Source organism: Telmatherina bonti, assembly GCF_933228915.1.
Source record: "Telmatherina bonti genome assembly, chromosome: 15".
Lineage (NCBI taxonomy): Eukaryota > Metazoa > Chordata > Actinopteri > Atheriniformes > Telmatherinidae > Telmatherina > Telmatherina bonti.
The window spans coordinates 36,034,836-36,059,757 of NC_136613.1; the positions used below are offsets into that span (position 1 = coordinate 36,034,836).

Genomic DNA, 24,922 nt, shown 5'->3' on the forward strand with positions numbered 1-24,922 from the left:
TAAACACGAGCAGGAGGCCCTTACATAAACAGGCCTGGTTCCTGTGGCTGATTTGGTCCAGAGGCGGACAGTTTGCGGTCAGACCCTTCCGGTTCTCCCCCCACCCCCCACATCTCCCCCTCGCCTGGGACAGCTGTGGTCCGCCCTGTAGAAACACTGCTGGAGGAAAAGAATCAATCACAGTGCTGCATGACGCATGAGACGAGTCAGACTTTTATTTCATCAACATTTACTTCTTTGATTAGACTCTGCAGGCTGCTGAACCCGACAGACAGACACCCCCCGCCCCCCGGCAGATAAGACTTCATTTTTCCGCAGGTCATCAGACGAGGAAACAGATTTTCCATCAGTCAAATTCCTGTCAAAGGAAACTTTTCTTGCAATTACACATCTGTGGTTTTAGTGCTCTGGTAGCATTTAGCCTAATCAGCTGGAGTTCTGGGACTCCACACTGGTCCAGAGACATGTCCCCGTCCCGGACTGTCTGACCCCGGCAGCAGCTGGCTCTGCAGAGGAGGCGGAGGAATTCCATAAACATTCCGTAAAATAATAAACTTTTGCAACATTTTTCATCATCACATCCTCATGAGGGTGAATGTGGCTGCAGACGGGGCGTGCAGCCATGGCGGTGTCCTCGTTGCAGAAACAGGACGCAGACAGGGCGTGCAGACGGGTCGTGCAGATGGGGCGTGCAGCCACGGCAGTGTCCTCGCTCCAGGGACAGGACGCAGACAGGGCGTGCAGACGGGGCGGTGTCCTCGTTGCAGAAACAGGACGCAGACAGGGCGTGCAGACGGGTCGTGCAGATGGGGCGTGCAGCCACGGCAGTGTCCTCGCTCCAGGGACAGGACGCAGACAGGGCGTGCAGACGGGTCGTGCAGACGGGGCGTGCAGCCACGGCAGTGTCCTCGCTCCAGGGACAGGACGCAGACAGGGCGTGCAGACGGGTCGTGCAGACGGGGCGTGCAGCCACGGCAGTGTCCTCGCTCCAGGGACAGGACGAAGACAGGGCGTGCAGACGGGGCGTGCAGACGGGGCGTGCAGCCACGGCAGTGTCCTCGCTCCAGGGACAGGACGAAGACAGGGCGTGCAGACGGGTCGTGCAGACGGGGCGTGCAGCCACGGCAGTGTCCTCGCTCCAGGGACAGGACGAAGACTGGACGCAGCAAACTGAAAAGCTGAATAACAAGCAGCAGCTCTGCCTGCTCACCGGTCTGCAGGATCATCTGCCATTCAGCCGCCAATCTCACAACATTTACAGCCTTTTGTGAAGGAAAAGATGAAAAACAAATGATTTAATTACAGCGTGAAACGTCATTTGTCTCAACACTGACAGCAGAGAAGAGGTCTCCTGATCTAAACTACACCCTCACAGACATCTAAACATGAAAACCTTGTAGTTTAAGGTGGAATTTTCTCTACAGATTCTTCTCGTTATTGTCAGATTTCCATGCATCCAGTTTGCACACTGCAGCACCTGTCTGTCTGCAGTGAACCAGTAACACCACACAGTCAGTTCCTAACAAACCTCTTCTACTTGGTTGTGGACTAAGGAGTCAGTCCAGGTCCCTGGAGAGAACTTGCACACATGTCGACACAGAACGGAAGAAGATTTGGTTTAGGAAGCTTCTGGCTGCGAGGCGCCGGTGCCAACCAGCACGCCACCCTGCAGCCCACTCACCAAACACAACATGGGAATGTTTCCTGAGGAGTAAAGCCCTTTCCACACTGACCCAGAAACCTCCCACACCTGCAAACACGTCCTTACAGGACTGTATCAGAATGTTTCAGCAGTAACTAGTCTCACGCCGAATGGAGCGATTTTAACGTGGCATTGAAGGGAACACAACCGGGTGTGTTTTCACACAGAACGCTGCTGATTGGCCCGTTGTCCTACGGGTTTTCCAGCCGCAGAGAGCAGCAGCATCCATACAGATGCACTAGATGATGGATTTTACAGCCTTTAGGGTGGCTAGCTGGTGTCTGATTGGCTCAGCAGGTCATGACAATCACAAGCGTTGCTCCAGCACAGCCTGCAGGATCCAGTCTTCATGCATCTTTGGCTCGTCTCCTGGCAGGTTTTGACTGCAGCAGGACAACCTGACAGGATTGTTATCACCTGCATTTGAAAGAGGAAAACCTCGATTCCTGTTTGTTCTCAGCAGTTCCTCTTGACCCAGGTGTAAAACGATCAGCATCCATCTGACACGCAGCCACTTTCTGAGTGAGAAAACACTTCTGGACGGCGCTGCTGCTTGTTCCACTGCTCTGTAAGCTCAGCAGTCTGTCCGGAGGTCGTATGCTTGTCATGGCCCTTTGGAAATGAAGCGAACGAAATGCTGCCATGTGGAAAACTGATTTGTAATGTCATTCATCGTGCGGCTGCAGGAATAAAGACGGTGGCCTGGAACAGCTGGCGGATGATTGACTGGTTTTCCTGGCTGTTCTGGAAAGGGAAAGCTGCTTTCTGTCTGCTATAAAAACACTATCTGAGATGTCAAGTTCTCCTTGTTTCAAAGCAACCAGGTCCAGTTTTCTCCACAACCTCCTGTGATGTGTGTCCAGAAGTCCATCCCATCCCATCCCATCACGTACAGACTGGCTTTCAGGCCAACAGTCCTCTGCTTCGGAAACTCTATTAAAACCTGGATTAAAGGTTTCTGAAAATGAAAATGTTTTAAACATTTGCCATAAGTGTGTGAAGAAGCAATGGTGGAGCTGTCAGATAAATCAGAGGTGATGGCGTCGACATCCTCCACCCTCCTCTGTGGGTTTGCTCCTCATGGCTTCGCTTCAGCCACATTACGTAAGCATAGGAAGGCAGTCGTCTAATGAACAGCGTGCAAATGAAGAGAGCTGTTGAATGGAAGCCTGTGTGTGTGTTGGTATAGTCCGTAAGCCTCTTGTGTTTTGTTTGCCAGGTGATTTCCCCGGTGGTGTTAACTAAGCCCAGAAATTCCTGGCTCGGTCTTCAAAGACATCAGGGTCATCCCCTGACAGCAGCAGATACAGGCATGTTCATGGCAGACATGGATGCCACATGCATGTTCTGACAGCAATCTGCAAAACAAACAGAGATTTCTCTGCACAGAAACACTTCGGCTGTCTGTTGTTCTTCGCTAACCTCAGAGATGTGAGAGGAGTTTGTAAAACCACAGTTCCGAAACTGTTGGGGAGCTGCGTAAATGTAAAGAAAGCCAGAGTGTCATCAGGCCTTCTTCATCCAATCAGAGGATGAATCAGGTTTTTTTTATCTGATGCAGCAACACATCTGTAAACAGCTGGAACAGCAGCAAGAAAAGGTAATTAGTACCAATCAGAAACAACTGGAAGAGCACGGGACCAGGCTGGATGCTGCTGATCTTCTGCACTAAAACCAGACATGATTCTCTACTGGAAACCAGTGCATGGACTCAGGAAGCTTCCAGAAACCAGTGTGAACCCAGTTCAGGCTGAAATCCACACATGCAGGTTAAAGCTCCATCATATGTGAAGAGGATCCAGAAACACGCCGTCTTCTCTGGACCAAAGCTCATTTAAAATGTTCTGAGTGGAAACCTGGATGAAGATGTGGAATAGTTTGTGGACAGCATGGACGGCGTGTCCTGCAGACTAAAGAGGAGAGGGAGCATCCAGCTTGTTATCAGCCTGCATCTCTGATGGGATGGGGTTGCATTAGTGCCGATGGCGTGGGCAGCTTCCACATCTGGGAAGCTCCATCAATGCTGGAACATCTGCTCCCATCCAGACAACGTCTCTTTCAGGGAAGACCTTGCAGGTTCCACCATGCTGGACCACATCCTGCATCAGTTTCATCATCTGCCATGTTGGTTCTCTTCTACTGGGACTAAAATACGACCTGGTGGATCTGTAAATCATTGCATTCTGGTTTTATTTACAGTTTACACAACTGGGGATGTAAATAAAACGGTTCAGTGTAAAGTTTCACCTGAGTGTAAGGTCAGTAAAACAGTTTCAAGTTTCAATATGAGATGGAAAACTCAGATTTTTTTCCTCCATCTACAAGTCCTGAATATTCTCCGCTGATAAAAAACAGCTGATACACTTTCACTCTACATGTCCCATTAACACAAACACACACTCTCTTCAGGCCTTTTGTCTGGGCCCCGTGTGAGGTTCAGTGTCTTCAGGACACTTCAGCGTTCAGCAGTGGGAAAGCAGGAACCAGTCAAGGTCTCCGTCTGCAGCTGAGTTTCTTGCTTTCATTCGGGCCGTCTGCACATCGTCTCACCTCATCACTTCTCATCAGTGTTTAACGTTGGTATATTAGGCTTTCATGAAGCTCTTTTTCCTCTGCTTTTGCAGTAAAACCCTCTCTGTCTGAAAGCTGAAAACCTCTGTTTCTACAAGACGGTGTGTGTTTGTGCGCTGTGCTTCTCCCAGTGTTATCTTGGCAGAGCAGGTTAGATGCTTGGGTAGTAAAGGTACTGTAAATCCTCTTCATTCAGCTGAATTGTGGTCTACAGGAAATCTGGCCCATCTGAAATTCCCACGGAACAAAGGGGGGAGATGGGGGAAGGGAGGCGGAGTGGGGTACTCAGCTGAACAGCGGTATTGTTTACATATCAAGACACTTCCTCGAACTCCCAGGAAAAGCTGTAATTTGCCTTGCAAGGTTTTACTGTTTAATTTCTCCATTATGCATGGGGATAACCCTTTAATTATAGAGGAGGAAGTGGTCCTAAGCCTCGGACGGAGGGCTCACAGAGAACCTCGCAGAGTTTTCTTCTGCCTGGCCCCTCGGTTCATCGGGCCCTGCTCCAGATAATGCTCCCGGAGCAGCCCGCTGTTGAAGACCTTCACCATTTACAGACTGGGAAACACTTCATAAAATCAGCAGCTTTTGGAAAATGTCAAAGCTGTTTCATGACAGCATCCAGACTGGGCGTTTGCATGCTCAACCATAATGACAGACATGAGCAAATATTGACCTAAGTTATAAATGTTTCAGGAGGAACATATGGTGAAATATACGGATCCAGCGAAACTATCCATCAGCACGTCATTATGTCGTATATTTAGTCTGAGGAAATCTACAGGCGGAGAAATGTTTACATATATTTAAAATGCAGTTTAACATAAACTGGGAATGTTTTCACTGAAAGTTATTGTTGAGATTATTGGAAGCAGTCAGTCACAGCTGATGACTCGGAATAATTCCATTAAAATCCTTCGTCTTCCAGCTGCATGGTTGGGAGGATTTGCTGCTTTGCTGTCATGACTGGGAGTAAAACGCTTCAGCTTCTACATGTAGTTTTACATTTAAAAACAAATGATAGACTGAAAATAGAAAATGATTTGGCGTTTTCAAGGTTGAAGCAATGAAATTCAGCATGCTTCGCCAGGACTGGACGACTGAGCTGCATTTCACCAACGGAAGACACCATTTCTCCCCAGATGAGTTGGATCTGGCCGAACACAAACCCATCACAGATGTTCACAGATGTTCCTCTTCTTGTCTTTGTAGCAGAAAGCAATCAGAAAGTTCATTTTAGTGCACTGCTTCGGAGTCCAGGTCCCAGACCACATCAGGTGGGACATCTGTATGTGCAGGTGTTGATAACTGGAATATCAGCCCCAGAGTCATCATGTATGTTTTCCCGACTCTTCATGTTTAGGTAGCTTGTCACGGTGTAATTACCACCCAACCCGGCCTTGGGGGGCAGATCAAGTAACAAGCATAACAGAAGCCTTCAGTCTGGGTGACTCACCTCTGACTGGTCACCAGTAACCATTTCCACAATCAGCCAGTCACCAGTAGCCAGTCCCCAGTAACCAATCACCAGTAACCAGTCACAAGCAGCCAGTCACCAGTAACCAGTCACCAGTAACCAATCACCAGTAACCAGTCCCCAGTAACCAGTCACAAGCAGCCAGTCACCAGTAACCAGTCACCAGTAACCAATCACCAGTAACCAGTCCCCAGTAACCAGTCACAAGCAGCCAGTCACCAGTCCCCAGTAGCCAGTCCCCAGTAACCAATCACCAGTAACCAGTCCCCAGTAACCAGTCACAAGCAGCCAGTCACCAGTAGCCAGTCCCCAGTAACCAATCACCAGTAACCAGTCCCCAGTAACCAGTCACAAGCAGCCAGTCACCAGTCCCCAGTCACCAGTCCCCAGTAACCAGTCACCAGTAACCAATCACCAGTAACCAGTCCCCAGTAACCAGTCACAAGCAGCCAGTCACCAGTCCCCAGTAACCAATCACCAGTAACCAGTCCCCAGTAACCAGTCACAAGCAGTCAGTCACCAGTAGCCAGTCCCCAGTAACCAATCACCAGTAACCAGTCCCCAGTAACCAGTCACAAGCAGCCAGTCACCAGTCCCCAGTAACCAGTCACCAGTAACCAATCACCAGTAACCAGTCCCCAGTAACCAGTCACAAGCAGCCAGTAACCAGTCCCCAGTAACCAGTCACAAGCAGCCAGTCCCCAGTAACCAGTCACCAGTAACCAGTCCCCAGTAACCAGTCACAAGCAGCCAGTCCCCAGTAACCAGTCACCAGTAACCAGTCCCCAGTAACCAGTCACAAGCAGCCAATAACCAGAGTTTCTTCATGGTGAAGACTTTATGAAAGTTCATTTGAAACAATGAACCGTTTTGTTGCGACATGACGACATGATTATTTTCTTCATGTGTCCCGCTAAAAGACATATTCGCTCTGTTTCCTGTCCTCGTCCCGCCGCTGTACGGTTCACTGCTCCGTTCAGCTGTCATAACGTAGCACGCGTAACCAAAGGTCATCCCGGGACCGAGTCAGCCGAGCGTCCTAGCGGCTGCAGCAGCCAACCTGGGTCCCTACCTCACAGCTGGGGGTGATGGTCGCCACATGTACGCAGCGGCAGCCCCTACTGACAGGAGGCAGGTTTTTTTTCTTCTGGAGGCATGGTGACGCCATGGTTTGATTACGGGGTGGGGTTCTGCTTCTGGAGGCGCGGTGACACCATGGTTTGGTTTAAACAGTGTTGGTGCAGAGGAAACACTGGTTCATGGTGTGTAGGGTCTCTCCATTCCCACTGACCCACACTTACTGAACACTTTGGCTTTAATACTTTCTGCTTTCAGTTGCAACGAATGTCTTGTGAAGCTTATGTAAGATCAGGAAAGTCTTTGACAAGTTGATCATTTTTATTTTTTTTACTGTCAAGTTCTTGGTAAATTTATGCAAATGAAAATAAATTATATAAAAATGACTTTATTCAACCCAGCATGAGTTTCTAAGGAAAACCAGTGGGTTGGATCAAATCTTGTGTTTTATTTAACCCTTCATCATGATCCGTGGACCAGGAGACAGTGGAGAGGAAAACCTGTATGGCAGCAACAAGCATAGTAGGGGTTGGGGGCTCACAGCTGGAAAATATGGATAAAACATCATGAATGCTCTTTAATGCTGAATATACATTTTATTTCACTACAACATTCATTTACATGAAAGTCAACAGGGATCCAGCATTTATTTAGAAAACCAACGGAATGATTTTCCAGACGGGGCCTGATTCCCGTTTGGTGCCATCTCCATCTCCACTTTGCTTGTGGCGTTTCCATGCGACGCGTTGCTTGTGGCGTTTCCATGCGACGCGTTGCTTGTGGCGTTTCCATGCGACGTGTTGCTTGTGGCGTTTCCATGCGACGCGTTGCTTGTGGCGTTTCCGTTTCCATGCGACGCGTTGCTTGTGGCGTTTCCATGCGACGTGTTGCTTGTGGCGTTTCCATGCGACGTGTTGCTTGTGGCGTTTCCATGCGACGTGTTGCTTGTGGCGTTTCCATGCGACGTGTTGCTTGTGGCGTTTCCATGCGACGCGTTGCTTGTGGCGTTTCCATGCGACGTGTTGCTTGTGGCGTTTCCATGCGACGTGTTGCTTGTGGCGTTTCCATGCGACGCGTTGCTTGTGGCGTTTCCGTTTCCATGCGAAACGTTGCTTGTGGCGTTTCCATGCGACGCGTTGCTTGTGGCGTTTCCATGCAAAACGTTGCTTGTGGCGTTTCCATGCGACGCGTTGCTTGTGGCGTTTCCATGCGAAACGTTGCTTGTGGCGTTTCCATGCGACGCGTTGCTTGTGGCGTTTCCATGCAAAACGTTGCTTGTGGCGTTTCCATGCGACGCGTTGCTTGTGGCGTTTCCATGCGAAACGTTGCTTGTGGCGTTTCCATGCGACGCGTTGCTTGTGGCGTTTCCATGCAAAACGTTGCTTGTGGCGTTTCCATGCGACGCGTTGCTTGTGGCGTTTCCATGCAAAACGTTGCTTGTGGCGTTTCCATGCGACGCGTTGCTTGTGGCGTTTCCATGCAAAACGTTGCTTGTGGCGTTTCCATGCGACGCGTTGCTTGTGGCGTTTCCATGCGAAACGTTGCTTGTGGCGTTTCCATGCGACGCATTGCTTGTGGCGTTTCCATGCAAAACGTTGCTTGTGGCGTTTCCATGCGACGCGTTGCTTGTGGCGTTTCCATGCAAAACGTTGCTTGTGGCGTTTCCATGGGACATGTTGCTGTAAAGGTTGACGTCTGAGTGTGCAGGTCTTCAAAGCGGCTTCAGAGCGAGTCGTACCAGTAACTGCAGGTCACAACCAGCCTCCACCGGAAACCATCGGGTTTTCTGAGATCCAGGAGCAAATCCCTGCAGAATTCCAGAATTCTTGGTTCCAGACTGCAGTGCAGCTTCCCAGTGACTGAGAGCTTTTCCTGAACGTATCCATAAGGTGTTGTCAGATGAAGGAGATTCCCAGCAGGCTTACCCCGAGGTGACTCCGCTCCTGCAGTGTCACACGGGGGAAGCAGCATTCCAGCTAATTTTATCACACAATGCGTGCTGTTTGTCAGAGCGGCTGCTGTGACAAACGAGTCCTTATCTCGGAAGTCTGTTGTTTTGATGCTGAGTAATGTCCTGGCCACTCGCGGGTGCTTCTCTGAGCTCTCAGAGGCTGTTCTGCTGTCAACCATCAAACACTACCTCTACATGAGCATGCTCAGCAAAGTCAGGGAAACAAAAAAGTCAAACTTTTGCTCCGATGTGAGCCAACTGGACCCGTCCTCGACGGTTTCACGGCTGTGGAAACCTTCTCCTTCCTAAATGGACAGATTTAGGACTGATAAGCGGACTTCTGTCGCAGTTGATGTCCAGAAAGGCATAATGCCGCTTCCAAAGCGAAGTGTAGCTGTTCATCTAAACAAGTCGAACCACCTGCCAGAAAGCTGCAGCAGCGCGGCATTGTCGGAGCAATGAGGACGGAAAACATCACCAGAGACCCTTCTGACCTGCTTCATAGCTGCAACCTGTTAGTGCTCTAAAGGCCGTTCCCAGAGTCTCCATCCTGAATTCGACCCTGAAGACAGAGCCCGGGCGAGAAGAGGGTTTATGAGACGCTGTATGTCTGCATCTAAACAACACAAAGGTAAATCTGGCTGCCAGGTCTCAGCTGAGCTGCGACTTGTTCCTCACATCGTCTTTACTGATGTTACAGCGGTGTGAGGATTGGGCATCAATAAGAGGGCGAACCGTGTCTCTGAACTTGTGTGTCTCAGCGCTGACCAGGATTCACGGAACCAGCAGCAGAAGGAACTAAATTCTGCTTTAACTCTGCTGTCTGGGCTCCAGAATGCACCTGGATAAAACCACATTTACTGGGAAACTCCATTTCCCAGAAGCCTTTGAGAGCAGTTTCCCTCCAAATTTCACCTTTTTCCACCCGGTTACATGGATCTGATTGGCCGACAGGTGTCTCCGTCGGCATCGTTTACCGCCAGGGCGACTAATCGGCTAGCTGGGTGCCATTTTATATTGAAACCCCCAAAAAGACCCTTTGGGGGGCAGAAGGGGTATTATCAGGATGAAATGTCTGATAAATCCTCGGTGCTGATTGGTCTGAGCATTTTCAGCTCGTAAATCATGGACCTCAGATCCAGCACGACAGCATGATGAAGACCAGGTCTGGGCTCATCCAGGAGATACTGAGAGGGGGTGGGGGTTTGGGGCTGAGGGGGTGGGGCCCTCACCTCGGGGTGACCCCCATCCCTCGCTAAGACGGCTTCAGATTGATGGGTGTTGCCTCCTCCTCCCACACAGTGTGGGTTTTAGGTTCTTCCTCTTTAAAGAGGAAAAGGTTGTGTTTATGAGTTGGAGGGGGTCGGGGGACCATAGACATCATATATGCGTAGACGCCTCATTGAGCGCTGGAGAGTCGACCAGCGTCATCGCCATATTGGATGGGTCTCTTCTTTCGAGTCTTGCTGCAGAATCAACGTAGTTTCCCCACATAACTGTTTTCTGTGTAACAACACGTATATATTACACACAAACAAAACACTTTTCTACATAACTGGTTGATAAATAATGTTAACACAGTGAATAATCTCCTAAATGCAAATGATCAATTTTACTCCTATGAGGTGTTATGGAAAAATATGATATTGATGTTTCACAAAGAGAGTTTTACATGGTAGCATAATTACCTCCACCAAGAAGGTTATGTTTTTACCGGCTTTATCTGTTTATCTGTTTGTGTTCAAGATAACTTTAAAACTTATGGACGGATTTTCATGAAATTTTCAGGACTTGTTGGAAACGTGAAAAGGAAGAACTGATTTAATTTTGGTGGTGATCCGGATCACCGTTTGGATCCAGGAACATTTTAAAGGCCTTGGCGGAGGTTTATGTTCTCTGTTTTTCTGGGTAACTTCTGAATTGCAGTTTTAATACAAAACTTTATTTTCAGACTTTATACAACTGTATCTCTATATTGATAAATTAATAAATGTAAATAAAAGAAAGAGTCAACCGGAGTCCAGAGAAAGCCAGCAAGTATTTCCGTAGTTTGTTCAGCACACAGTTGCAATAACCGGCGAAATATTGGAAGCAGATCGTGTGGAATTACATTTCACAAGGTTGAATAAAAATTTATTTGACCAGATAAAAATAGATAAACCCAAATGCATCAATAAACAATCAAATATGTTAGTAGAGTGGTGTGTGTTGAGGTGTGTGTTGAGTGGTGTGTGTTGAGTTGTGTGTTAAGGTGTGTGTTGAGGTGTGTGTTGGGTGGTGTGTGTTGGGTGGTGTGTGTTGAGGTGTGTGTTGGGTGGTGTGTGTTAAGGTGTGTGTTGAGGTGTGTGTTGGGTGGTGTGTGTTGGGTGGTGTGTGTTAAGGTGTGTGTTGGGTGGTGTGTGTTGAGGTGTGTGTTAAGGTGTGTGTTGAGTGGTGTGTGTTGAGTTGTGTGTTAAGGTGTGTGTTGGTGTGTGTTGAGGCGTGTGTTGAGGCGTGTGTTGAGGCGTGTGTTGGGTGGTGTGTGTTGAGGTGTGTGTTGGGTGGTGTGTGTTGAGGTGTGTGTTGAGGCGTGTGTTGGGTGGTGTGTGTTGAGGCGTGTGTTGGGTGGTGTGTGTTGAGGTGTGTGTTGGGTGGTGTGTGTTAAGGTGTGTGTTGAGTGGTGTGTGTTGAGTTGTGTGTTAAGGTGTGTGTTGAGGTGTGTGTTGGGTGGTGTGTGTTGGGTGGTGTGTGTTGAGGTGTGTGTTGGGTGGTGTGTGTTAAGGTGTGTGTTGGGTGGTGTGTGTTGAGGTGTGTGTTGGGTGGTGTGTGTTAAGGTGTGTGTTGAGTGGTGTGTGTTGAGTTGTGTGTTAAGGTGTGTGTTGAGGTGTGTGTTGAGGTGTGTGTTGAGTGGTGTGTGTTGAGTTGTGTGTTAAGGTGTGTGTTGAGGCGTGTGTTGGGTGGTGTGTGTTGGTGTGTGTTGAGGCGTGTGTTGAGGCGTGTGTTGAGGTGTGTGTTGAGGTGTGTGTTGGGTGGTGTGTGTTGAGGTGTGTGTTGGGTGGTGTGTGTTGGGTGGTGTGTGTTGAGGTGTGTGTTGGGTGGTGTGTGTTGAGGTGTGTGTTGAGGCGTGTGTTGGGTGGTGTGTGTTGAGGCGTGTGTTGAGGCGTGTGTTGAGGCGTGTGTTGAGGTGTGTGTTGAGGTGTGTGTTGGGTGGTGTGTGTTGGGTGGTGTGTGTTGAGGTGTGTGTTGGGTGGTGTGTGTTGAGGTGTGTGTTGGGTGGTGTGTGTTGGGTGGTGTGTGTTGAGGTGTGTGTTGGGTGGTGTGTGTTGGGTGGTGTGTGTTGAGGTGTGTGTTGAGGCGTGTGTTGAGGTGTGTGTTGAGGCGTGTGTTGAGGCGTGTGTTGAGGTGTGTGTTGGGTGGTGTGTGTTGAGGTGTGTGTTGAGGCGTGTGTTGAGTTGTGTGTTGAGGTGTGTGTTGAGGTGTGTGTTAGGTGGTGTGTGTTGAGGTGTGTGTTGGGTGGTGTGTGTTGAGGTGTGTGTTGGGTGGTGTGTGTTGAGGTGTGTGTTGAGGCGTGTGTTGAGGCGTGTGTTGAGGCGTGTGTTGGGTGGTGTGTGTTGGGTGGTGTGTGTTGGGTGGTGTGTGTTGGGTGGTGTGTGTTGAGGTGTGTGTTGGGTGGTGTGTGTTGAGGTGTGTGTTGAGGTGTGTGTTGGGTGGTGTGTGTTGGGTGGTGTGTGTTGAGGTGTGTGTTGGGTGGTGTGTGTTGAGGTGTGTGTTGGGTGGTGTGTGTTGAGGTGTGTGTTGGGTGGTGTGTGTTGGGTGGTGTGTGTTGAGGTGTGTGTTGAGGCGTGTGTTGAGGCGTGTGTTGAGGCGTGTGTTGAGGCGTGTGTTGAGGTGTGTGTTGAGGCGTGTGTTGGGTGGTGTGTGTTGGGTGGTGTGTGTTGAGGTGTGTGTTGAGGTGTGTGTTGAGGTGTGTGTTGAGGCGTGTGTTGAGGCGTGTGTTCGGACTCTGGCCTGTAAAAGCGGATCTGGGAGAAAGTCTCTGGTGGTCTGAGGATGAGGCCGGATCGTGTTGAACTCTTCCTCTTCCAGCTTCCCAGCAGCCTCTCTGACATCACGGTAACAGCAACAAACCTGCAGCTTTCATTACCGGCCGGCTCGGCGCTGCACGCCATAAATCAGACGTCTGCACTGGAAGCTGATTGTCCTGACACCTCATCAGTCTTCGCCGACGCTACCTACTCGGTTCCTCTGCAGGAACACGTCCGTCATTCAGACCCGACACCAGCAGCAGAAACCCAACGCTGGAACCTCTGAAAGGCGACCAGCTGAAAGACCAGCTCCTCCTCCCTCTGCTGGCTCCACCTGATGGAAACCCAGGTGAGATCAGGTCTCACCAGCACAGTGTGGAGCAATTAGGCGAGGTGGAGCAGCACCTTGTAGCCCAGGTGATAGATGAAACCGCTGGCGGGGTCAGCGGGTTAACGATGAGGATGAGGACTGATTGGCTGAGGAGGGTGTGGAGATTTGACCTGGACTAATCGCAGCAGAGAGAAACCAGCTGCGTCTGAGAGGGATCTGTAAACATGCCAGGACTGGAACCGAGCAGCAGAGGCCTGTACGGCTACACACCAGCCTGCCAGATGATACAACACATCTGGGGCACAGGGGCGCCATGGCAACCAGATATAAACACAGGCCCTAACGCCTCACAGCAACCCACATGCTCTGATTTTGATCTCACGCTCTCAGACTTTGCTGGTGGAATTTAGCAGCTTTCTGTGTTTTTAATGCTGAAACATCATCAGCTTCTCAGTCAACGCGGGTTGTTTGGGGGAAAACAATCATCTGTCTTCTAAAACATCCTGGAGAAACTCTACAAACCATCTGAGGGGTTAAACCCGACAGTTTTACTGCAGATCACTCTGTTTTCCTGTAAATGATGACGCAGTTCTTCACCACAGGCCTGGTGGTTAAAAACAAGAGTGAAACTAAAGCAAAACAGCAAGTCGTCCTGAACAAAAGCCTTTCTCTGACTTTACTGAATCATAACAACATCCTGTTAACAGGATTCTAGCTGCTCCACCGGACCTGGACCTTCGGCTTCCATCATGCTCCAGATGTTTGTACTGGTGAAAGGACTGGACCGCAGCAGACCAGTTCTCCTGTTCCACCATCAGGATGTGGTTCAGCATGGTCCTGCTGGACCAGTTCTCCTGTTCCACCATCAGGATGTGGTTCAGCGTGGTCCTGCTGGACCAGTTCTCCTGTTCCACCATCAGGATGTGGTTCAGTGTGGTCCTGCTGGACCAGTTCTCCTGTTCCACCATCAGGATGTGGTTCAGCGTGGTCCTGCTGGACCAGTTCTCCTGTTCCACCATCAGGATGTGGTTCAGCGTGGTCCTGCTGGACCAGTTCTCCTGTTCCACCATCAGGATGTGGTTCAGTGTGGTCCTGCTGGACCAGTTCTCCTGTTCCACCATCAGGATGTGGTTCAGCGTGGTCCTGCTGGACCAGTTCTCCTGTTCCACCATCAGGATGTGGTCCAGCGTGGTCCTGCTGGACCAGTTCTCCTGTTCCACCATCAGGATGTGGTCCAGCATGGCGGAAGGTCTTCCCTGAAAGAGACGTTGTCTGGATGGGAGCAGATGTTTCAGCATTGATGGAGCTTCCCAGATGTGGAAGCTGCCCACGCCATCGGCACTAATGCAACCCCATCCCATCAGAGATGCAGGCTGATAACAAGCTGGATGCTCCCTCTCCTCTTTAGTCTGCAGGACACGCCGTCCATGCTGTCCACAAACTATTCCACATAGCTGTATCTGTCTCCAAACCCGAGTCGGTCCTCCTAGAAGTTTAATGTGTACGTCAGAACATTTACAGACTCGTGAATTTCCTCTCAAACCATTTAGTGTCATTCCAGCATTTGTCCATCTAATCCATTTACCTTCTTCCCCAAATCCCTCTATCAATAAAAAAGGTTTCCTCTTACCTTCCCTGCAGGCTGTTAGAGTAAAGAGCCGCCCTGTTAAAACTTCCTTTCATGGATGCAGCGGTTCCGAGCTGGCCTGTAAGCCTCTAATCCGTCTGTCGCCATCACTCAGCCATGTAGCGGCTCAGAGGAGGCCACATCTTGCAAGCTGAACCTGCAGGTTCCATGTTGTGCAGGATTCCCAGATTAAGCTAAACATACAGTTTTTACGAGGTCTGAAGGTAGCGGTTGCTTTGGCGTGTTTAACGTGTGCGTGTTGGAGGAGGACACAGTAACACCTTTGTGTTTGTCTCAGTTATTCTTTACGGTTGCTTACTGAGACTGAACTGCAGAACAAATCAGTGCCTGTCTGTGTAATTGTGAGTGTGAGTGTGTATACAAGCACATGAGCGCTTGTGTATAGCTGTTGGCACGGTGCTGTGTAGTTAGGACCAGGGCCAACTCTTTCTGCTGGAATTTCCTGTCTGAATCCAGCACCCCCACCTCTCCTACTCTGCAGCGCTTCGCCTCGCGTTCCTCCCTCTCTCTTTCTCAGCACAACAAAGGCTTTTCTCCTCAGAAAATGATTCCTGGCCCAGTCTGGCCTCTCCTGGTATTATTATCATCACTGAGTACTTCCTGCAAGACATGAGTCCACTCTGCCCCCCACTTCAGCCTGCTCCTGATAAGGCACTTCACTGGTTCCTCTCCTTCACTCCTCCCTGAGTCCCGAGGCCCGGCGTTAACTCTGAACACCTGGTCCTAAAGCCAGACCAAACCGACTGAAGACGCGAACTGAGACGCAGGTCTCAGGATGTTTGGAGCAGATTTACAGACACCTGCAGACTGATGCAGAATCAGCTCCAACACAAAACTCTCAGTTTAAACTCAGCTAAAGGTTTCTTGAGCTGAGTCCAGATGGCTCCGGCTCCGGTTCTGGCTCCGGCTCCGGTTCCGGCTCCGGTTCCGGCTCTGGCTATGGCTCCGGTTCCAACTCCGGTTCCGGCTCAGGCTCTGGCTCCGGTTCCAACTCCGGTTCCGGCTCAGGCTCTGGCTCCGGTTCCAACTCCGGCTCCGGCTCCAACTCCGGTTCTGGCTCTGGCTCCGGCTCTGGCTCTGGCTCTGGCTCCGGCTCCGGTTCCGGCTCCGGTTCCAACTCCGGCTCTGGCTCCGGCTCCGGTTCCGGCTCCGGTTCCGGCTCTGGCTCCGGCTCCGGCTCCAACTCCGGTTCCGGTTCTGGCTCTGGCTCCGGCTCCAACTCCGGTTCCGGTTCCGGTTCCGGCTCTGGCTCTGGCTCCGGTTCCGGTTCCAACTCCAGCTCCAGCTCCGGTTCCGGCTCTGGCTCTGGCTCCGGTTCCGGCTCCGGTTCCAACTCCGGCTCCGGCTCCAGCTCCGGTTCCGGCTCCAACTCCGGTTCCGGTTCCGGCTCTGGCTCTGGCTCCAACTCCGGTTCCGGCTCTGGCTCTGGCTCTGGCTCCGGCTCCAACTCTGGCTCCGGCTCCAACTCCGGTTCCGGCTCCGGCTCCGGCTCCGGCTCCGGCTCCAACTCCGGTTCCGGCTCTGGCTCTGGCTCTGGCTCCGGCTCCAACTCCGGTTCCGGCTCTGGCTCTGGCTCTGGCTCTGGCTCCGGCTCCAACTCCGGTTCCGGCTCCGGCTCCAGCTCCGGTTCCGGGTCCTGCTCCGGCTCCGGCTCCAGCTCCGGGTCCTGCTCCAGCTCCGTCTCCAACTCCGGTTTCGGCTCCGGCTCCGGGTCCTGCTCCTGCTCCGGCTCCAACTCCAGTTCCGGCTCTGGCTCCGGCTCCGGCTCTGGTTCCGGCTCCGGCTCCAGCTCCGGTTTTGGCTCCGACTCCGGCTCCGGTTCCGGTTCGAGCTCCGGTTCCGGGTCCTGCTCCGGCTCCGGCTCCGGGTCCTGCTCCGGCTCCAACTCCAGTTCCGGCTCTGGCTCCGGCTCCGGCTCTGGTTCCGGCTCCGGCTCTGGCTCCAGCTCCGGTTTTGACTCCGGCTCCGGTTCCGGTTCGAGCTCCGGTTCCGGGTCCTGCTCCGGGTCCTGCTCCAGCTCCAACTCCAGTTCCGGCTCTGGTTCCGGGTCCTGCTCCAGTTCCGGAAGCCTCCGGCAGCTCGGTGACGTCAGCACATGCTGATGCTTGGTGAAGCAGACACGTACCTGTTGGCAGGTGTCCCTGCAGTGCAGCAAACAATGCAGCTGTCTGGGTGACAGAAGGTTCCTCCAAGCCCTTATCACCCCGAGATCCAGCAGCGCCGGGCTCAGGGGTCAGGGCCAAAACCAGGTCTCTGTGGGGGTTATTTGGACCAGTGTTGGCCAGCAAGTCTCACCCTGAGCACAGCCACACATTCTTCTGTACACAAACACACAACGTTAGCATGAAGTAGCTAAACTTTGCTGATCTGGTCTCTGGTTCTGTTCCTTCCCCGTTGGGTTCCCCCGAGATGTAGCCGGCAGAGAGGCGGGGGAGGGGGGCACCTCTCACACAAAGACTCAACTTCTGGCTCCACTTGTGAAACAAAGCTCAGCTCCTTTTCCCTGCTCTCGCTCATTTACAGGGGCCTCATTTGGCTCCGTAACACACGGAGGGCTCAGAGTCGTCCGTCTCATGCCTGAAAGCGAGGGAGGGTCGCTGGCTGACATCCAGCGGCAGAGATCAGTAAAGTCATACACAGACCTTTGCTCAGAGACCAGAGGCTGGAAGGAGGCGGGATTTTCCAGCTCGCTCTGCCTTCACGCTCCGTTCCTGCTGCTCTGCCTTCAGTCTGCTAGAAGCAGAGATCCTCCTGGTGAAAACTTCTGTTTTTTAACGACGCATCAGAAACTTTCAGGCTGCTCCTGTAGACAACAAGGAACTGATTATTACACAACTTTCAGCTTAATCCACTGACTTCAGGGAAAATAATTCATCAGGAATTTCAGCAGGAAAACAGTCATTGAAGGGAAATCCTCGGCAGTCATGTGTAATCCCACCATGATTAACCAAGAACAAGACGTTACTGTCATCATGACTAAGAGGCTCCATCAGGACGAACATCCACCATGCCGTCGTAGCCTCCGGGCTCAGAGCCATGCTCCACCTTGTTGCCATGGCGACAGAGAGTGTGTTTTTAAAAGATTTAGGAAGAAAATACATACATGATATGATAATTACTGGCATTTCAGATGACAACCAGGAGGCAGGCTGAGAACAAATTCCCCTCTTCAGATGTTTCAGGTTTCCATGTTTCTCCTCTGCAGTCAGATCATCACAAACCATTCAGTCAGTCTGGAGTCTGGTCTAGACCTCTGGTATGGAGTCTAGTCTGGACCTCTGGTCTGGAAACTGGTCCCTCAGGCTGACCCACTTCCAGAACCATCATCACCAGCTGATGGAAGCACACAAACCAGATCACCATGGAAACCTTCATCAGTAACAGACATCACTTCTGCAGAAAAGAAGCTACGTGCTAACCTGGTCCAGAGTCCACTTGTCTGGACTGGGATGGATCATCACACACTGGAGACCAGGCCTGTGGTTAGACCAGTCAGCAGTCCAGATCTTTGTTGGAGGAAACGCAGCACCCAGACGGTTGCTGACTTTGCTGCTTTACTTCCTCTCTGCTCCCAAAAGCTCCTTATTTTCATTCTGACAGGATTTCAGACAGACATCTGAAATGAGTTTCCTCCGCAGGGTGGCCGGGCTCTCCCTTAGAGATAGGGTGAGGAGCTCGGTCATCCGGGAGGAGATCAGAGTAGAGCTGCTGCTCCTCCGCATCGAGAGGAACCAGTTGAGGTGGCTCGGGCATCTGGTCAGGATGCCTCCTGGACCTCCCTGGTGAGGTGTTCCAGGCACGTCCCTCTGGGAGGAGACCCCGGGGAAGACCCAGGACACGCTGGAGGGATTATATCTCTCGGCTGGCCTGGGAACGCCTCGGGATCCCCCCCGCAGAGTTGGCAAATGTGGCTGGGGAGAGGGAAGTCTGGGCTTCCCTGCTTAGACTGCTGCCCCCGCGACCCGACCCCGGATAAGTGGCACGAAGACGAGACAAGATGAAACGATACATTGTCTTTGCAGTGCTGCTGTGGATGGATGGACGGATGGATGGATAGATGGACGGATGGATGAACGGATGGATGGACGGATAGATGGACGGATGGATGGACGGATGGATGGATAGATGGACGGATGGATGGATGGATGGATGGATGGATGGATGGACGGATGGATGGACGGATGGATGGATGGATGGACGGACAGATGGATGGATGGATGGACAGATAGATGGATGGATGGATGGACGGATGGATGGATAGATGGACGGATGGATGGATGGATGGATGGATGGACGGATGGATGGATAGATGGACGGATGGATGGATGGATGGATAGATGGACGGATGGATGAACGGATGGATGGACGGATAGATGGACGGATAGATGGACGGATGGATGGATAGATGGACGGATGGATGGATGGATGGATGGATGGATGGACGGATGGATGGACGGATGGATGGATGGATGGACGGACGGATGGATGGATGGATGGACAGATAGATGGATGGATGGATGGACGGATGGATGGATGGACGGACGGATGGATGGATGGACGGATAGATGGACGGACGGATGGATGGATGGACGGATGGACGGATAAACTCCTGGAGTGAAAGTGGATCTGAGGAGGACGTTGTTGCTGTTCTGAGGAGCTCTGGGATGCAGCATGTTTGCAGCATGTTGACATGGCAACCTGCGGCAGCTTGCTGCGTGAAAGCCTTCGCCTGTGTCGCCCTCAGATGGAGACATGATCTGACTCACTGAGCTTTCACCTTTAACCCGGGGGGTCTCAGGTTTACCGTGGGCAGCTGAGGAATCCCGATGGCAGCTGCCGTCCAGGGCAGCAGCAGGGCTCTGTGACGGCGCTGAATGAGGCAACATGTCTGACCGGACCGGCCGCTCTAACCACAGTAATTAATGCGTTGCTCTAACGAGGCTTCCCTGAAGCCATCAGGCCGCTTCTGCCAGGAAATGGCAGATTTCTGCATTCCTGCTCTGACGACAGCCTTCATTGTTGTGTAAAACCTGCTTTGGTCTTATCAGGTCTTCAGCTCCACTTTATCTTTTCTTTCTCTTCTGTCCTTACAGGTGCACACCACCTTTTCCCCACGTTTCACACCCCCATCCCGATCGACATGCGGCACCACGAGGGGCGCTACCATTATGAGCCGCACACACTCCACGCCATGCATGGGTAGGTGTCCACAGAGCTCCATTTCCTCCGTCTTCATGTGGACGGGCTGCTTTGTAAACCATCACTACAACTCAATGGCTTCAGGCTTTTACTATGTTCACACCATGCCAACATCCAAACACTACAGACACTCGGACTCCTGCTGTTTAACTGATGAAGCTTTCTGTAAAGCAGTGACGTGATCGGGTGAGACCCGAGTGGTTGGTGGAGCAGCTTTTTCTCTCATCTCCAGTCCAGGACCTGAACCCAACTCTGACCTCTGAATCCTTCAGGCAGAAAACGGCCTGCTAACTGGCGATCCACAGTTGTGTCGACACGTCACAGAAAACTCAGCAAAGAAACAGTTAAACTGGATCTTTAGACGCTTTGTCACAATGACACGCCATTCGTCCTGTTTCTTTAGTTCCACCTGAAAACAGGAAATCAGGAAATGACATCAGAAGAGGTTTACTGAGAACTTTCCATGATGAGGCGGCGCTGTTCATCAGCAGCAGCGTCAGGAAAGGTGTGTGTGTTGTGAATAACAAGGTTTCACACACACACGCTGTGAGTTGGTGTTTTCTGAAGGTCCTGACTCCATGCAGACGATTATTCCTGCAGTCTCCATTGCCCTGCTGGAAAATGACTCGCTTCGACATATTTTTGAGAACTTCCTCTGTGTCGTATGATGAAGAGGCTGGTGTGGGATGATGGTGTAAACCAGACAAGATGCAGCTGGTTGCAGCGTTTCATGGTGTCGGACATCTCCTGTGTAAATCCACCAAGGTCCAGCCAGTGTGCCAGCATGCTTGAGCGAGTAATTAGTTTCTAAAATCCAGCCTTCCGTTCCCAGAGCCCCAACGACAACGAAGTGGATGAGAAAAACAGATCCCCCGCTCATTCCACAGCCCATATTTATGCTTTTTTGGAAGCAGGCGGAGGGCAAATTGTAGCACTGAAAAGCAGAAATATGCTGAAGGTTTTTGTGTGGTGGAGCTGCGGCTTTCACCGCCCCTGTACACAAACAGATGTGGTCCAGCTCACCAGGCAGTCAGCATGTTCAAGGCTCTGCGTGGAATGTGTTGATTAAATACAGTTTACAGATCCGACTTGTTGGTTTGTTCTTCATTGTTTTGTTTTGTTAACATAGCCTGGGGGGGGGGTCCTGGAGCCTGAGCTTCATGTCTTTGACAGACACGTTGTTATCTGCGTTGATTCTCGTTGGCTCCAGGCCCCGCTCCTCGTCATGGCTAATGCCTAAATTTGGATGCTCCCCTGAGTTACAGCCAGGAATGTGCTCCTGAAAAGACTGAACACTGGAACCATCAATCAAAAACTGGCATGCAGCAAATCAATAGCTTCAAATTGTCACGCTTTATTGCATGGTCTCAGCTTAATTTTCCTCCACTCAGGACGGACTAAATGGTATGTGACAGCAGCAGAGCGGGATAATGGATAATTACCTCCTGTGCATTATCCCGTCCTCTGCTGGGGCCCCCCTCCATACACAGCCCCTGCTTCTCAGGGAGTACAGTAACATGATGGCTTCAGATCCACAACATCCTGACGGAGGCCACAGAAACATCGTAGACAGGATCCCAGAACCTCCCTTGCGGGCTAGCTGGTGATTTATCTTGATCGCCCCGGCTGCCCGGAGTACAGAAAGATGGTTTGGCATCATAATTCATCCCGTCCGGAGCCAGTAGGGAGCAGGCTGCTCGGACTAACTCTCTACTCAGGTTGAAGACAAGAGTCAGAGTATGGTGAAGAACACCTGTAGTCATGAAGATTTTTACCTCAGCAAAAAACAAATTCATTCCAAAATTAAATAAGATGCTTATAAGATCAATCAGCAAAGATCTGATCATTTACCATCATTCAAAACAAACCATAGATGTCCCCTCCTGTTGGCGGAATCTACTAAGACGACCACGTTCTGTCGATTTTATCAAAAATATTTTCACTAATCTTCCTCGTCTTAAGGTCTACCTAGCAGTCCCGAGTCAGACCGCCTTTTTCATTCTCAGTATGATGAACATGTTTTCAACAAGGAGGAAATGTTCCTCAGAGATTTTGCTCCATATTGATGAAGCATCACACAGATGCTGCTCATCACCATGAGGATCTCCCGTTCCACCTATTATGGTGGAACGGGAGATTGTCATCATGATGAGAAGCTCCCGTTCCACCTTATCACCATGAGAATCTCCCGTTCCACCTCATCACCATGAGAATCTCCCGTTCAACCTCATTATGATGAGAATCTCCCGTTCCACCTCATCATGATGAGAATCTCCCGTTCCACCTCATCACCATGAGAATCACCCGTTCAACCTCATTATGATGAGAATCTCCCGTTCCACCTCATCATGATGAGAATCTCCCGTTCCACCTCATCACCATGAGAATCACCCGTTCCACCTCATCATGATGAGAATCTCCCGTTCCACCTCATCACCATGAGAATCACCCGTTCAACCTCATTATGATGAGAATCTCCCGTTCAACCTCATTATGATGAGAATCTCCCGTTCCACCTCATCATGATGAGAATCTCCCGTTCCACCTCATCACCATGAGAATCACCCGTTCCACCTCATCATGATGAGAATCTCCCGTTCCACCTCATCACCATGAGAATCACCCGTTCAACCTCATTATGATGAGAATCTCCCGTTCCACCTCATCACCATGAGAATCTCCCGTTCCACCTCATCACCATGAGAATCTCCCGTTCCACCTCATCACCATGAGAATCTTCCGTTCCACCTCATCACCATGAGAATCTCCCGTTCCACCTCATCATGATGAGAATCTCCCGTTCCACCTCATCATGATGAGAATCTCCCGTTCCACCTCATCACCATGAGAATCACCCGTTCAACCTCATTATGATGAGAATCTCCCGTTCCACCTCATCACCATGAGAATCTCCCGTTCCACCTCATCATGATGAGAATCTCCCGTTCCACCTCATCACCATGAGAATCTCCCGTTCCACCTCATCACCATGAGAATCTCCCGTTCCACCTCATCACCATGAGAATCTCCCGTTCCACCTTATCACCATGAGAATCTCCCGTTCCACCTCATCACCATGAGAATCTCCCGTTCCACCTCATCACCATGAGAATCTCCCGTTCCACCTTATCACCATGAGAATCTCCCGTTCCACCTCATCACCATGAGAATCTCCCGTTCCACCTCATCACCATGAGAATCTCCCGTTCCACCTCATCACCATGAGAATCTTCCGTTCCACCTTATCACCATGAGAATCTCCCGTTCCACCTCATCATGATGAGAATCTCCCGTTCCACCTCATCACCATGGGAATCTCCCGTTCCACCTCATCATGATGAGAATCTCCCGTTCCACCTCATCACCATGAGAATCTCCCGTTCCACCTCATCACCATGAGAATCTCCCGTTCCACCCCATCACCATGAGAATCTCCCGTTCCACCTCATCACCATGAGAATCTCCCGTTCCACCCCATCACCATGAGAATCTCCCGTTCCACCTCATCACCATGAGAATCTCCCGTTCCACCCCATCACCATGAGAATCTCCCGTTCCACCTCATCACCATGAGAATCTCCCGTTCCACCTCATCACCATGAGAATCTCCCGTTCCACCTCATCACCATGAGAATCTCCCGTTCCACCCCATCACCATGAGAATCTCCCGTTCCACCTCATCACCATGAGAATCTCCCGTTCCACCCCATCACCATGAGAATCTCCCGTTCCACCTCATCACCATGAGAATCTCCCGTTCCACCTTATCACCATGAGAATCTCCCGTTCCACCTCATCACCATGAGAATCTCCCGTTCCACCTCATCACCATGAGAATCTCCCGTTCCACCTCATCACCATGAGAATCTTCCGTTCCACCTTATCACCATGAGAATCTCCCGTTCCACCTCATCACCATGAGAATCTCCCGTTCCACCTCATCACCATGAGAATCTCCCGTTCCACCTCATCACCATGAGAATCTCCCGTTCCACCTCATCACCATGAGAATCTCCCGTTCCACCTCATCACCATGAGAATCTCCCGTTCCACCTCATCACCATGAGAATCTCCCGTTCCACCTCATCACCATGAGAATCTCCCGTTCCACCTCATCATGATGAGAATCTCCCGTTCCACCTCATCACCATGAGAATCTCTCGTTCCACCTCATCACCATGAGAATCTCCCGTTCCACCTCATCACCATGAGAATCTCCCGTTCCACCTCATCACCATGAGAATCTCCCGTTCCACCTCATCACCATGAGAATCTCCCGTTCCACCTCATCACCATGAGAATCTCCCGTTCCACCTCATCACCATGAGAATCTCCCGTTCCACCTCATCACCATGAGAATCTCCCGTTCCACCTCATCACCATGAGAATCTCCCGTTCCACCTCATCACCATGAGAATCTCCCGTTCCACCTCATCACCATGAGAATCTCCCGTTCCACCTCATCACCATGAGAATCTCCCGTTCCACCTCATCACCATGAGGATCTCCCGTTCCACCTCATCACCATGAGAATCTCCCGTTCCACCTCATCATGATGAGAAGCTCCTGTTCCACCTCATCATGAGATGAGAATCTCCCGTTCCACCTCATCACCATGAGAATCTCCTGTTCCACCTCATCATGATGAGAATCTCTCGTTCCACCTCATCATGATGAGAAGCTCCCGTTCCACCTCATCACCATGAGATGAGAATCTCCCGTTCCTCCTCATCACCATGAGAATCTCCCATTCCACCTCATCATGATGAGAATCTCTCATTCCACCTCATCACCATGAGATGAGAATCTCCCGTTCCACCTCATCACCATGAGAATCTCCCGTTCCACCTCATCACCATGAGAATCTCCCGTTCCACCTCATCACCATGAGAATCTCCCATTCCACCTCATCATGATGAGAATCTCCCGTTCCACCTCATCATGATGAGAATCTCCCGT

The 24,922-nt window shown here is 51.0% G+C and overlaps 1 protein-coding gene across 1 annotated transcript in view; it reads left to right on the top strand.

Moving 5' to 3' along the window:
- Window positions 1–24,922, top strand: part of gli2a (GLI family zinc finger 2a) — an 89,927-nt gene that overhangs the window by 28,194 nt on the left and 36,811 nt on the right. The window contains exon 3 of the mRNA XM_079254479.1: window positions 19,858–19,963. Within this exon, the coding sequence (XP_079110605.1) occupies window positions 19,858–19,963 (106 nt within the window). The remainder of the gene's footprint in view (window positions 1–19,857; window positions 19,964–24,922) is intronic.